Genomic DNA, 16,166 nt, shown 5'->3' with positions numbered 1-16,166 from the left:
CATGCAAAATGTCATATATTGTTGTTTTTTTTTTTGTTAATAAACTTTTTTTTATATATATAACTATAATTGTAGAGTTCTTTTGTGGTTTTGACTGGCTGAACAGTAGTGACCCCTGCTGGTGGAGATTAGAATATGTAGGTTCCCCAGACTGCTGGATTACAAGGAGTGGTCGTGCAGGTTGTCTTAAACATCTGAGGGGACCACACGCTTTAGCCATATACATAGGCAATTATTCACACAATCGTCAAGTTTTGTATGCGTAGTTAACTTAACCTCTTTTGATTTACAGTATTAGTTTACCCCCTTGGTATTCTGTCTGGTGAATAGTGTATCTGTATCTATATATATCTCATTACAAGAAGAGCATGGTTTTAATTTGAGAATGACAAGCAGGTACGAAGGCAGGCATGCATGCATGCAAATAAGTTTTTTTTTTCAGAACATGCTGTGTATTGCTGCAGTCATCTTGCCAGTAACTTGATGATTCTGAGCTGCAGGGTGTGAAAAGACCCCTCCAGGCCAGCTAACTGCTTCTCCAGTAGACCTGCAAAGCGGATTCTGTCCTGTATGGAGTCCTCTGTCACACTGATCCGGTCCTTTAAGCTTGGGGGAATAAAAAAAAAGATGTTTAGTTTTGAGCAATATTGGTGCTTCACAAAATGCAGTACTCCATGAGTGAGTCTTCAACAACAGCAACTTCTGAAGTGTTGTCTCTTGTTGAAACTTCCACTGTACAACTTTCAAACCAGGTGCACATGAGCCAGATCGACATGTGAAGTGAATTAGCTGATGGACAGATGTGATTATTAATATTATTATATATTTATTTATTTGGCACAAAAATCATGTTTGCGAAGTTTTGGACACAGAAGCAAATCTGATGAGTTCAGACGTGACAGAACTGGATGGCCTCACCCTTGGAGAATGCAGCAGTGTATTTCCCACTGACTTCACCCTTGGAGAATGCAGCAGTGTATTTCCACTGACTTCACCCTTGGAGAATGCAGCAGTGTATTTCCACTGACTTCACCCTTGGAGAATGCAGCAGTGTATTTCCCACTGACTTCACCCTTGGAGAATGCAGTGGTGTATTTCTTTCCACTGACATGGCCCTGTTGTATAACTTGCATGCTAGCTCTCTCCATAACCTTAATTTTGCACTCTGTAAGCCAGCGTTTTTCTAAGAGAGCTTCAATCTACTGCTCAATCTCTGATGTGTTCTAAAGACTGTACATTCGTCTCTGAATCTGACTGGACCATGCTGACCAGGCATCATCGGTGCTTGTGAATTTGTTGTTCTAATGTTTCTTAAGAAAATGCACAAAGTCCTTTTCTTCAATTAATAATAGGGTTACTATAATACTTGCAGGTAATCATGCCCCAAGCACAGAACTGACAGACTATAAGTTATTATGACTTTACAAGATGTTAAATACACCTTTACACAGGGTGCTTCCCTCCCTTGTCTCTGGCATTTAGCCAATGGTAAAGCGACCTGTCAGTGGGTGTTGGTACTTTTTTGTGCCCCCCACCCAGCCAAAGCCTGAATTTCAAAGGTTCCTTTGAAATTTAAAGTAACCAGATCTTATCCTGTTTTTCCAAACAGAGGGCGTTGGAGGTGTGTGATTACAGGGGAGAGATAGTTAAGGATGTATTCCTTCTTACTATAACAAGAGAATTGTAAAATGGTTAAGAATGTCTGCCCATGCTGCGTGATCTGAGTGCGATACTTAAACATGAAGGAACAGGAAAGTTCAGGTTTCTCAATGCACACACATACACAGAAATGAAAGCAGTGTGTGTGTGTACCCCAACTGAGATGAGTTCAAAAGGTGTGACTATATGTCATGTGCTGAGGTAGCCTGGAAAATGGCTCATCAGCAAGAAATGACCATTTATCTTAATCAGCTATTGTTGTGTTTATTACCTTGGGTGTGTCTGTTTTTTCCAGCTGCCAGCAGTTGTTCATTGGAGATGGTGCTGTTGGCTAATTTAACCATCTTCTCAAGAATATGCAACTTCAGATGACCTTACCACTCGCTCCCGCTTCCTCTGCTAATCCTTATGAGCTAACAGCGTGTAGGAGATTTGTGAATTTAGTCACTCGGGTGCATGGAATGTGTGCTGTAAACAGACAGATCACTTAAACCAAGCACAATAATATCTGCTGTTATTTCTCTTTTCCATGTTACAACAGTGGCTAGTCAGGATTCTCCAGAGATCTCTGCACCTGTGAGTGGTGGGTATGTTAACACTTTCGCTGCATTTCAATCTGGGGTCCAAAGGTTAAAGGCCAGTAGTGACCTGGCTCCCCCTGAACCTTACTCAGACAAACACAGGATCTTCACTAGCTGAGGCGCACGCACCCCCAGAGCTCTCACATGCTATGCACAACTGAACCACAAGACATCCCATCTCATCTGCATGCTGTAAAGTGGTTCATCCAATCAGAGCTGCATTACTATTCTTTCCTGAGTTTCACAGCACCAACCCTGTCACATTAGAAAACTGCAATCAAACTGCATCCCTTTCTAAACATGAATAAACACAGTGAGCTGCTATAGAGATAGAACAGCAACTACAGTGACAGCCAAATAGTCCACAACAACAATAAAAACAGACTTAAACGAGTGGAAAACCTAGCTCACAACTCTGTAATGCTGGTTCCATTTCTAACCATTTTACTCTCCCCATCACTACAACTAATCATTACTCACCGAAGCATGGCGTATGAACATTAACCTTGTTATGTTACACGTGTTACAACAAGCAGTTAAAAAAAATAAAATAATAATATAAGGAATAAACTCTCGTGGCAAGATAAACGACGAGACCGAAGGTGGAGTATCCATGTCACCAGTAGCCCGAGGTATAACCACAGGCTTTCTATTGCATACTTTGGTGTACTTGTATTTGTTACACTGTAATTGGTTGTAGCCGTTTACAATAGCTTGAAAAAGTAGCACATCATGTCCCTTGCTTTTTTGTAATGCTCTTGTATTTCCACTACACTTTCTTTTGTTTTTGTCAAGTGTGTTTGGTTACTGTAGTAAATTGAACTTTCATATCTGTGTCGCGTTAAATGCCTGTCTCTGTTTCCCAGTATATCGTAATGTTGTAGGTTGTGTTTTATCGTTTAAAACCGAAAATCAGAAGCCCTAAATATAAATATACGGCTGTAAAGGGTTATACTAATAATTATAACACAATTTGGCAATTATGTGTTAATGGAAATGTATTATTCATTTTAATATAAGACGCTGATAAAATGTGCACTTCCCGTGCTGAATCCTGGAGGAGCAGCAGAATTCAGATCATGCAGTAGTAGCTACTGTACTAGCATTGCATGCCGCCAGAGGATTTGCCAGAAACAGGCGGTTCGGTGCTTTTACTGTTTCTTTCCCTCTGACATTCCGGATCATCAGAAGATAGAAGTGTGCTCTTTTTGAAGGCTTTAACCAAACGTATCTGCTCATTACTACCACTAAATAAACAGTATGATTCTAGAAGCGTAACATGGTAACATGTCTGTTTCTATTCAACTCATCGCACAAGCTACATGCTACAAGTAGCTTGTTTTTCTAATCAATTTACTAAGCTTTTGAGTATAATACGTTTGGGACACCTACCTTCCTAGGGTCCAGTACTCTGTGATCTCCTTCCTCCGCTCCTCCAGGCTTTGGAATACCTGCTGCATGGTGTTTGCAGTCTCCACGATATCCAGGTGATCTGCCCGGACTCCGTGAACATCATCTTTGGCCACCTCACTATAGGACCTGTTCCCCTCTGCCACGCCGCTGGCTGCTGAGACCTTACTAAGAGCTGCACGGTTCTGTAGCACCATCATTCGGGACTTTTCAAAGTCTTCCGGTCCAGCCACATTCTCCCAGCAGACAGGCGAGGATGAAGGGAGCCAGAAACGCTGGGAGCAATTAACTGACGATCCTGCAGCAACGAATGGACTGTCGGCTGGAAAGCTGTGCAGCAGCTCCGCCAGCCCCGACCCCCAGGCACCCCACTCTGGCTCTGTGTTGCAAACACCGAATGCGCAAACCAGGTACAGGATGGAGCAGATGCTCCGAACACTCTCTGCGTGTTTCATGGTGAGCTGAAAGACACAGCACAGGGACAAGTTTAAAGAACAGCACAAGAGTAAGAATGGGTTTCTTTTTCAAAGCACCTTTGTGTGGATTATAAATCAGCACACATATCCCACGGTGGCGTCCGCAGATAGATGCAAAGGCGGGGCACTGCCCCCCCCTAGGTATCTTAATAATAAAAAAAAGGAAAAGTTGTACAGTGTTTTTCAGGAAAATTAATAGACTGATCTTCAGATCTGTGTTGCATTTAAAAAAAATGTATATTCAGTTATTTTTTGTTTGTTTTAAAACAAATAAAAACAGAATACCTCGAATTTTCTCCTAGAGACATCCTTCCTCTACGTGTCAAGACGAGTTATACACACACACACACACACGGGCTTCTGGCTTTCGGTGTTTTCTACCGACTTTTCGTCTCTGCTTTACGAAATAATTTCACAATTAACAGTTTCTCTGTTTTAATTCAGAAACCAAAACACATTTTTAAAAAAGGGGAGTTACAATTAAACACGACGAAAACACGGTTGGTGGCGAGTAAATCGACTCCTGAGATGAATATTATGTTAATTTAAGGTAGGGCTTAGGAAAGGTCACGTGTGTGTGATGAAATATTACCATTTTGCTCATTTGCATACGTTTTGCGTTGTGTTTTGTATCAGTTCTGACAGCGTGCGTGCAGAAGATGCCAGCGCCCAGAGTGAAAAAGTTTGCTTCCAAATGTTTTTTAAGCCTCATTCCATTTAGAAAAATGTCCTCGGTCACACATGTACCAAGCAGAGGAAGTTGAACTGATCACAACGAGCGATCATATCCCGTATATTCAAAAAGACACACTGGAAAAAAAACCCTCCACCACTCTACAGTAGGGCTGCAACGAAGGGTACGTTTTGACCTTGTTAAGTTTGAAGTCGGTCCGGAACACGTTACCGAAGGAAGGTTCGAACCTTCGATGGTACCAGTTCCTATAATGTACTGGTGACGTCACCATTGCTACTTTAGATTTCATTGAAAATCCTATTGTTTTACAGGTAATCCATATAAATGGAATAAAACAGTCACATGTATTTTAAAAATATGTAGAACAGCGATCATGTTTTTTATAATTAAATACAAGTACACGTTGTTTATTTACACGTAATTGATGCTGCTTGCGCGTATTGCATTTCAGCACCACCAGCGGACTGAGGCAAAAAAACATTAAGTCATTATTAGTACCGAGTCAAAACCAAAGAAGACGCGCCTATTCGGGTCTAAAATTCTATGTGCGTTTAAAAAGTAAGCAGCAGGTTGTTTGAAGCGAGGTGGCTGTGCTGGATCGTGCCTGTAGTGCTGATTTAACTTGAATACAACCGACCAGGAATACTTCTTGTCTGGGCTGACTTTCCAGTTTGGTTTCTGAAAGCTGTTTGTTTTACGTTCTGTTCAGCAGCCTCTGTAGTTGCCTTTCGTTTAATGCGTGACTCTGAAGCTAAATAGCGATCGATAGTATTTTCTCCAAAGACACATTGCAAGATGTGCAAAATAATTACCTCCACCTGCATGTACAGTTTATTCGGTAAATGTCCTGACACGATTCTCAGCCAAAATATACTTTGCTTCTTTTGCTTTGTCGTCCATTTTTGGTATTTTACGTCTAATACTGAAAACTAGATTTTAGCAACCTAAATCAAAACAATGCAGCACTGACTGTCCCACTCCCTACTGTACAGTACAGGTCACAGAAAAGCCTGATAGACTGATTAAAACATTGTTGTCATTTGAACAGTAAACAAGAATGTTACCGTTTTGGAGTATTCTACACAAGGCCCATACACAGTTCAAGTCGCTTGCACCCGATACGCATGCCAGAGTCAGTGCCACACTGTCGCTGGAGATGGAAAGCGCTCAGTGCCTCCTGACGCTGGTGTGTAACACCTGTAACATGTTAAACCAGCGCTCAGTGTATAACACCTGTAACATGTTAAACCAGCGCTCAGTGTGTAACACCTGTAACATGTTAAACCAGCGCTCAGTGTATAACACCTGTAACATGTTAAACCAGCGCTCAGTGTGTAACACCTGTAACATGTTAAACCAGTGTTCAGTGTGTAACACCTGTAACATGTTAAACCAGCGCTCAGTGTGTAACACCTGTAACATGTTAAACCAGCGCTCAGTGTGTAACACCTGTAACATGTTAAACCAGCGCTCAGTGTGTAACACCTGTAACATGTTAAACCAGCGCTCAGTGTGTAACACCTGTAACATGTTAAACCAGCGCTCAGTGTGTAACACCTGTAACATGTTAAACCAGCGCTCAGTGTGTAACACCTGTAACATGTTAAACCAGCGCTCAGTGTGTAACACCTGTAACATGTTAAACCAGCGCTCAGTGTGTAACACCTGTAACATGTTAAACCAGCGCTCAGTGTGTAACACCTGTAACATGTTAAACCAGCGCTCATGCCGCACCGCCGCGGACCAGCAGACCATTGCAACTTAGCTAGCTCTGCGACGCTCAGCCAATAGGCAGGGACGGGACGTTGAAAAGAATTGTTGGAAATGTCTTTTTAAGACCTTGAAATATACCTTTGCTTCTATACCTGATCCCACATTTCCCACAATTCTTTTCAACGTCCCGTCCCTGCCTATTGGCTGAGCGTCGCAGAGCTAGCAGGGGCGGCACATTCAAATTTTAAACTGTACAGACAGACATGGAGCATTTAGCTTATGTGTTTTTAAGTTACTAACTGTCTCTGTTGAACCGAATACTGTTTTGTTTTTAGCCGTATTTTTATTTTCATCGGCAGACGCGCTCTGGATGCAAGCACAGTGCTGACATGTCATTTCCTAAAATTATATTAAGCGAGGTTTCGGGTAAATATAGAAAGAAAAAAGGGAGTGTGTATTTGAGCACTAGACAACAAGACCATGTACGGAATTAAAATGAATGGACTATAGAATAGTCTTTTTTGTAACAATTTAATTGGTTTAAAAGCAAACAAGATTATTCATAAACTAATGTTAACAAAAAATAAATATAAAAAGAGAATTTCGACAAAAGTTGCCGGGAAGCACTGTCGCTGCTGATTGCTTGTTTCTACGCGCTTTGAAAAGGGAGTTTCGTCTTCCAGAATATCACTTACAATGTGCGCCATCAAAAATAAAAATAAAGTTTCTAAAGAAGATGATTTCAGCAAACTAAAACACCACACGAACACTTGTCATGTGACACTTTCTATATTGGCTTGCTAGCTTGCAATTGGCTGCTGGTCGGCGGCGGTGCGGCACTGAGCGCTGGTTTAACATGTTACAGGTGTTACACACTGAGCGCTGGTTTAACATGTTACAGGTGTTACACACTGAACACTGGTTTAACATGTTACAGGTGTTATACACTGAGCGCTGGTTTAACATGTTACAGGTGTTACACACTGAACACTGGTTTAACATGTTACAGGTGTTATACACTGAGCGCTGGTTTAACATGTTACAGGTGTTACACACTGAACACTGGTTTAACATGTTACAGGTGTTACACACCAGCGCCAGGAGGCACTAAGCGACAGTGTGTCACTGACGCTGGCATGCGTATCGGGTGTTTAGGCGAGGTTTCTTTTTTTCTCTGTACTTGTCTGGTATCCAGTGGCCCCTAAATGAGGTGAATTTCGCGGTGACCTCTCAGTTTCACGATTTCCGCCAAATCCGCAATGATTACATTTTGGCACGTTCCAAGCCTTGTCAGTTTTTCAGGGAACACAAAAAAGATACAATGTCAAAAATACATAGCTGAAAGGACTGGATTTAGATGTAGTTGGCTTTGTTGGTACAATACTATATTTTTAACAGAAGTATTTTTATTGTAAAAAACATGATCACATACCCCCTGTCTTGCCCAGCTGCACTGGCTACCTGTAAAGTTCAGGATTACTTTCAAAATTCTCCTGCTTGCCTACAAGGCCCTTCATCACACAGGTCCAGAGTATCTCTCCAATCTGCTGACCCGCTATGTCCTTGCATGCAAACTGAGGTCGTCTGACTGTGGCCTGCTTGTTACACCCAAGCAAAAGTGCACCACACTCGGAGAGCGCTCATTTAGCTTCATGGCCCGACTCTCCGGAACTCTCTCCCAGCTTTGGTGCGTGCGGCTCCCACAGTCGCTCGCTTCAAATCAACTCACTTGTTCTCTCTTGCTTTCAATGCTCTTTAAGCCTGATATCTGTTATTAGCTGTTGTCTAAATTGCTATTTCAGGTTTTTCACTCCATCTTATATGTATGATTCTGTATGACACACGCATCCACAATGTTTAGAATTCACATCCTAGCCCTGTATTTAATGCATTATGCATGTACTTAATGTATTTGCATTGTTTTTTACTGTTTGTATTTAATGTACTATGCCCTGTATTTCACTGTATTTAATGTATTATGCATTGTTCCTCACTATCTTGTAAAGCGCTTTGTGATGGTGGTCCACTATGAAAGGCGCTACATAAAATAAATACTGATTGATTGATTGAATTAAGAACGATATGATTCTGAAAATATCACTTGCCAAGAGACTGGACATGTGGATTGGAGCAGTATGTGATATTCCGCCTTAAACAATACAACAGCAAAAAGAAATCAAAATGTTATCCATGCACAGAACTGCTTAAAACGTAAAAGGCAATGCAATTTAGCAAAACATTTAAAAAAAACACCAGTTTCCAGAATTAACAGTATCCAAAGTCAATATTCAAAATTGCAGAATATAGTGGGCAATAAGTCTCTAATGAAAATACACAAAAGCAACTAAAAGATCACAGATTTAAAAAATGCATCACAGTATCAAACGATTACATTGCCGCAACTTGTCTCGTGCATTTTCGTCAGGTGAAATTGGAGGAAGCGCTGTGTAACTGCACAATAAAAACAAACATGCATGCCAGGAAAAAGAAATACCGAGGAATGTGACTGATAATAAAACAAATTGTAACATTGAAAAAGTAAAGACTGGTACGAACTACCAAAAATAAAAACACAAAAAAACACACCATACACTTCAAACCAAGGTCATGCAAATTATAGAAACTATAAACACATACTCTTCAAACCAAGCTCCAAAACTATAAACGCATACACGTCAAACCAAGCTCCGAAACTATAAACGCATACACTTCAAACCAAGCTCCGAAACTATAAACGCACACACTTCAAACCAAGCTACGAAACTATAAACGCATACACTTCAAACCAAGTTCCTGCTAACTATAGAAACTATACACGCATACACTTCAAACCAAGCTCCTGCTAACTATAGAAACTATACACGCATACACTTCAAACCAAGCTCCAAAACTATAAACGCATACACGTCAAACCAAGCTCCGAAACTATAAACGCATACACTTCAAACCAAGCTCCGAAACTATAAACGCACACACTTCAAACCAAGCTACGAAACTATAAACGCATACACTTCAAACCAAGTTCCTGCTAACTATAGAAACTATACACGCATACACTTCAAACCAAGCTCCTGCTAACTATAGAAACTATACACGCATACACTTCAAACCAAGCTCCTGCTAACTATAGAAACTATACACGCATACACTTCAAACCAAGCTCCTGCTAACTATAGAAACTATAAACGCATACACTTCAAACCAAGCTCCTGCTAACTACAGAAACTATACACGCATACACTTCAAACCAAGCTCCGAAACTATACACGCACACACTTCAAACCAAGCTCTGAAACTATACACGCATACACTTCAAACCAAGCTCCGAAACTATACACGCACACACTTCAAACCAAGCTCTGAAACTATACACGCATACACTTCAAACCAAGCTCTGAAACTATACACGCATACACTTCAAACCAAGCTCCTGCTAACTATAGAAACTATACACGCACACACTTCAAACCAAGCTCCGAAACTATACACGCATACACTTCAAACCAAGCTCCTGCTAACTACAGAAACTATACACGCATACACTTCAAACCAAGCTCCTGCTAACTATAGAAACTATACACGCACACACTTCAAACCAAGCTCCGAAACTATACACGCATACACTTCAAACCAAGCTCCTGCTAACTATAGAAACTATACACGCATACACTTCAAACCAAGCTCCTGCTAACTATAGAAACTATACACGCATACACTTCAAACCAAGCTCCTGCTAACTACAGAAACTATACACGCATACACTTCAAACCAAGCTCCTGCTAACTACAGAAACTATACACGCATACACTTCAAACCAAGCTCCTGCTAACTACAGAAACTATACACGCATACACTTCAAACCAAGCTCCTGCTAACTATAGAAACTATACACGCACACACTTCAAACCAAGCTCCGAAACTATACACGCATACACTTCAAACCAAGCTCCTGCTAACTATAGAAACTATACACGCATACACTTCAAACCAAGCTCCTGCTAACTATAGAAACTATACACGCATACACTTCAAACCAAGCTCCTGCTAACTACAGAAACTATAAACGCATACACTTCAAACCAAGCTCCTGCTAACTATAGAAACTATACACGCACACACTTCAAACCAAGCTCCTGCTAACTATAGAAACTATACACGCATACACTTCAAACCAAGCTCCTGCTAACTACAGAAACTATACACGCATACACTTCAAACCAAGCTCCTGCTAACTACAGAAACTATACACGCATACACTTCAAACCAAGCTCCTGCTAACTACAGAAACTATACACGCACACACTTCAAACCAAGCTCCTGCTAACTATACACGCACACACTTCAAACCAAGCTCCGAAACTATACACGCATACACTTCAAACCAAGCTCCTGCTAACTACAGAAACTATACACGCACACACTTCAAACCAAGCTCCGAAACTATACACGCATACACTTCAAACCAAGCTCCTGCTAACTACAGAAACTATACACGCATACACTTCAAACCAAGCTCCTGCTAACTATAGAAACTATAAACGCATGGTTTTCTTTTAACGAACTGGTTTGAACCTGCTTTAACCAGGCTATTATACAGTATTAATATCCCCCAGTGTTATTCACGGCTTTCCCATTCTGCGTGGAACACGAACTCCTAAACAAGGGCATGTGGAAACTATTAAAATTACACAATTATTTTACTGCAGAATATGTCAGTAACAGTACCGATGGATTCTCCTTTGTTTTAAGTGCTTGCCGATTACAGCTTTAGTACACATTATGTTACTTCTCACACATCGTGGGGTAGTAGGTGAAGTGCAATTTCTGTAAGCAACGAAAACAAAAAAAGTTAATAAAATTAACAACTACCCCATTATGTAATAGGCTAGTGATTTGTGAGGAGTGTTTTATATTTTTAAAAAGGCGTTTTCATGACGGCACCGTCCTTATCTTTAGTTTGGAAGTTCTACAATAATCTGTCCGTTTCCCAGATACCCAACCACACTTTTTATTAATAAAACAAAAACTGCTTGTACTTCGATTAGTGTATCCAACAGCGAATGAATTAGTCAAGAACAATAATACTTCAATAACCTGGCTAGGCTCTCTGTGGTTATTATTCTAGTAGAACTGTGCAAGTATTGTTTTATATTGCTTCTTCCAGTGCTACTCTAATCTTTACTGACGCCCGTTAGGTTAGATTATTTAAAAATAGATCCAGTTCATTTTACTTACTTTAACTTGGTTTCACATGAAAACGTCCATATGCTCCTGCGTTGATAGCGGTCTGTACGAGCAGAGCTGAGCTATAGGAAAGTTTGACACTTCTGCTGGAAACAATGGTGCAACAGTTAAAGGGGAGTACATACTTTAGCAATGTATTTGCCGACAGAAAACGTTTTCTTTCCAACATACAAGTTTTTGTTAATTTTGATTTCCAAATGGACAGCTGTTTCTTAAATAATATTAAAGTAATGGCTTTATTTTTTCATGATTAGAGATAGATAGATAGATAGATAGATAGATAGATAGATAGATAGATAGATAGATAGATAGATAGATAGATAGATAGATAGATAGATAGATAGATAGATAGATAGATAGATAGATAGATAGATAGATAGATAGATAGATAGATAGAACATAAGAACGTTTACAAACGAGAGGAGGCCATTCAGCCCATCTTGCTCGTTTGGTTGTTAGTAGCTTATGATCCCAGAATCTCATCAAGCAGCTTCTTGAAGGATCCCAGGGTGTCAGCTTCAACAACATTACTGGGGAGTTGGTTCCAGACCCTCACAATTCTCGGTGTAAAAAAGTGCCTCCCATTTTCTGTACTGAATGCCCCTTCGATAGACAGATAGGTAGATATTACACACAGTCACAAACAAAAGTATTGGCTCATTACCCTAATTATAGGTAACAGATTAAGGACAAGCATTTTGCAAACTTTAACTACTTTTTAATAAAACAAAAAGCAAAAATACACAATTTCTAGTAACTTAACATATAATTGTTATAAAAAACAAACCTTTATTTGAAGTATTCGCTCATGACAGAAGTATTTGCACCCCTGCTTTAGTATTGCTTGTGACCTCCTTTTGCTTTCATTACAGCTTTCAGATGTTTATGATAATTCTTAACCAGTGTGTTACATCTTGTTGGTGAAATCAGAGTCCATGCTGTCTTGCATATTTCCTTCAGGTCAGATTGGATACACAGTGCTTGGCTACAACTTTTTTCAGATCAGTCCAAAGCACTGAGATCTGGTGATTGCGAAGGCCATTTCACAACTTGCATCTCCGTTTTCTTCAAGAATTCCAGAGTTGACTCAGCTGTATGCTTTGGATCATTGTCGTGTGTTCTGGCTATTGGCTTTAAGAATGCAGTTTAGTTACTTTGTAATGGTTTTCAATCAATGAATATATATTTTTAAATAGATCTATAACATCTGTGCAGACTTTTAATGTAAAAGTACCAATTTTGTTTGTTAAAACTACAAAATTGTGTATTATGGTCTTTGTTATATGAAACAGTGGCCGATGTTCACTAAATACTTGTATTTCACATGTTTTCTTAAATTATCTTATATTAAGTGTAGTGTGGCAATACTTTTGTCTGCGACTGTATATAGTGTATACAATATGTTCTCAATTACTTAATCAAACCATTAATTGAACTAATAATGTGCTTAATTAGACCTTTTTAATTGTTCTCGGCTCCTAAACAGTTGGAGATTTAAAGTTAACTATACAATTTTATAAGTAACTTGAAATCGGCAACTTTTTAGGAGCCGAGAACAATTAAAAAGGTCTAATTAAGCACATTATTAGTTCAATTAAGGGCTTGATTAAGTAATTGAGAACTCGGTTGGAATGACAGGGGGTCCCCTGGACCAGTGTTGGGAAACCCTGCCTTAGAGCATTGAAATTGAAAAAGACTAAATGTATGAAGAACAGTAATGATCCTTACCTTTACCAGGAATACAGCATTTATCCCTATATTGACAAATACTGTTTTCAGGGAACACACTATTATTAATCTGTTATTATTAATTAGTCATTTAGCAGACACTTTTATCCAAAGCGACTTACAGAGACTAGGGGCTGAACTATGCATCCCAATTGTTGCTGCAGTGTCACTTCCAATAGGAGCGTGTTTGTTTTACGTCTCATCCGAAGGACAGCGCACAAGGAGGTTAAATGACTTGCTCATGGTCACACACAGTGAGTCAGTTGCTGAGCTGGGATCTGAACCGGGAAACTCCTCGTATGAAGCCCTTTTCTTAACCACTGGACCAAACAGCTACACATCACCAGAGGAGTCAGAACCCAACATCTCGGTCTGTGTTGGGTAAAATACAATAAACAACAAACTAGAATATTGCCTTTCATTGCCCTACCTGCTCAAGGTGAAACTCCGGACTCCAGTACAAGAGTCCACACACAAAATGCACACAAGCAGTTGCAGCATAAAATGATATCAGTCAATCACCTTTTATGCACGTGTGGGTAATTGCACCCGACCTGACTGAGATCAGTCTATTCAATGGGACATTATCAAGCAAATCTCATCCCATAGGAATGGCCAGTAGGTACCAACTAGCCTCCCAACAGGTAGAGTAGGTCCGGATCAAGCGCTTTCATGGACGTCGGATGTAGTAGCCACTAGAGGGCGCTAAAAAGTGGTGTTGAAATAATAGTAAAAATTACTTTAATAGTAACACAGGTTTAGGAGTTGAGCTTAGGTTTAGGGGTAGGGGGTAGATTTAGGGGTTAGTAGGCTAGCAGTTACCTACTGGCCCATTCCTATGGGATGATTTTTGCTTGATAACGTCCCATTCAATCGACTGATCTCAAGCAGGTCAGCTGGTAATTAGCAGTAATGATGCAAAAACAGATGGAAGTGAAATAACTACCCAATTTATCCTGGCTAAATAATACAATGCATTGTTATTTCCCCCCACTCTTCATGCAGTGCAAGTCAATGCACTAGCCAGCACTGCATACCTGCTTTAATCAGGTACAATTCCAGCACTCTTCATGCAGTGCAAGTCAATGCACCCTTTACACCAGCCAGCACTGCATACCTGCTTTAATCAGGTACAATTCCAGCACTCTTCATGCAGTGCAAGTCAATGCACCCTTTACACCAGCCAGCACTGCATACCTGCTTTAATCAGGTACAATTCCAGCACTCTTCATGCAGTGCAAGTCAATGCACCCTTTACACCAGCCAGCACTGCATACCTGCTTTAATCAGGTACAATTCCAGCACTCTTTATGCAGTGCAAGTCAATGCACCCTTTACACCAGCCAGCACTGCATACCTGCTTTAAACCTGGTTTGAGGAATTCACACAGAAAACGCGTGCAGTGTAACATTACCTCTGGAAAGAACAGGATGCTCTCTGAATGTTATGTTTGTTCAGCATTTCTAATAAATGCGCTATAAAATGTAAAATACTTGCACCGTACCTGTGAAAGGAGTTTGTGAAATGGGTTTCTGTTTGTGTAATGGGCTTGGGTTTGTGTTTGTGTATGGGTTTGTGAAATTGGCTTGGGCTTGTGAAATGGGTTTCTGTTTGTAATGGGTTTGTGTTTGTGAAATAGCTTTGTGTTTATGTAATGGGTTTGTGTAATGGTCTTTTGAAATAGCTTTGTGTTTGTGTAATGGGTTTGTGTAATGGTCTTTTGAAATAGCTTTGTGTTTGTGTAATGGGTTTGTGTAATGGTCTTTTGAAATAGCTTTGTGTTTGTGTAATGGGTTTGTGTAATGGTCTTTTGAAATAGCTTTGTGTTTGTAATGGGTTTGTTTGTGAAATGGGTTTCTGCTTGTAATGGGTTTGTGAACTGGATTTGTGTTTGTGTAATGGGTTTATGTTTGTGAAATGGCTTTATTATGTAATGGGTTTGTGAAGTGGCTTGTGTAATGGGCTTGTGAAATGGGGTTCTGTTTGTAATGGGTTTGTGAAATAGGTTTGTGTTTGTGTAATGGGTTTTGATTTTGAAATTACTTTCTTTGTGAAATTGCTTGTGTAATGGGTTTGTGTTTGTGAAATGGCTTGTGTAATGGGTTTGTGTTTGTGTAGTGGGTTTGGGAAATAGCTGTGTTTGTGTAATGGGTTTGGGAAATGGCTTTGTGTAATGGGTTTGTGTAATGTGTTTGGGAAATGGCTGTGTTTGTGAAATGGGTTTGTGTTCACAATGGGTTTGTGAAATGGCTTTGTGTTCGTAATGGATTTGTGTTTGTGTAATGGGTTTGTGAAATGGCTTTGTGTTTGTGAAATTGATTTGTGAAATGGCTTTGTGTAAAAGAATGATGATAGTATTCAGTAATACCAATATATATAAAATTAAACAACCCAATGTTACCGTCTTTACAGAAGGACCCCATGTGCTGGACACATGCTTACAATGTGCGTGTTCAGAGTGTGTCCCAAAGAGTAAAAAAAAAAATGCACAGCTGAAATTGAACTGCTGCAAATATCTGATTTAGCTATAAAACTACAGGTAATAATGTATACTGTACATGCCTTCAGAGATTTGACACCTTTTCAACATTTAGATTCTTTCAAGATTATGAATCCCCCACTCAGGTGATTAAGTGAGAGAGAAAAAAAAGACATGACAAG

General features: G+C 39.9%; 1 protein-coding gene across 2 annotated transcripts; it reads right to left on the bottom strand.

Moving 5' to 3' along the window:
• Positions 1–18: 18 nt before the first annotated feature.
• si:ch211-57n23.1 (uncharacterized) lies at positions 19–11,914 on the bottom strand. Of its 2 annotated transcripts, none has more exons than XM_033998687.3 (3): positions 11,769–11,914; positions 3,633–4,111; positions 19–606 (listed from the first exon to the last, which is right to left on the bottom strand). In XM_033998687.3, exons 2-3 carry the CDS (start codon positions 4,103–4,105, stop codon positions 465–467), a joined length of 615 nt encoding a protein of 204 aa, XP_033854578.3. In that variant the 5' UTR covers positions 4,106–4,111; positions 11,769–11,914; the 3' UTR covers positions 19–464. The 2 variants fall into 2 exon arrangements, with proteins under 2 accessions (XP_033854578.3, XP_033854579.3); XM_033998688.3 differs by lacking the exon at positions 11,769–11,914 and adding an exon at positions 4,412–4,649.
• Positions 11,915–16,166: the final 4,252 nt, after the last annotated feature.

This window comes from Acipenser ruthenus, chromosome 4 (genome assembly GCF_902713425.1).
Source record: "Acipenser ruthenus chromosome 4, fAciRut3.2 maternal haplotype, whole genome shotgun sequence".
Lineage (NCBI taxonomy): Eukaryota > Metazoa > Chordata > Actinopteri > Acipenseriformes > Acipenseridae > Acipenser > Acipenser ruthenus.
Note: the sequence above shows the minus strand (reverse complement) of the source record. Positions and strands in the feature narration are given on the sequence as shown.

Coding starts and splice junctions, on each gene's coding strand:
- si:ch211-57n23.1 (XM_033998687.3), bottom strand. CDS start 4,105: ATGAAACACGCAGAGAGTGTTCGGAGCATCTGCTCCATCCTGTACCTG. Junction 607..3,632: donor GAGTACTGGACCCTAGGAAG/GTAGGTGTCCCA, acceptor TATTCCCCCAAG/CTTAAAGGACCGGATCAGTG.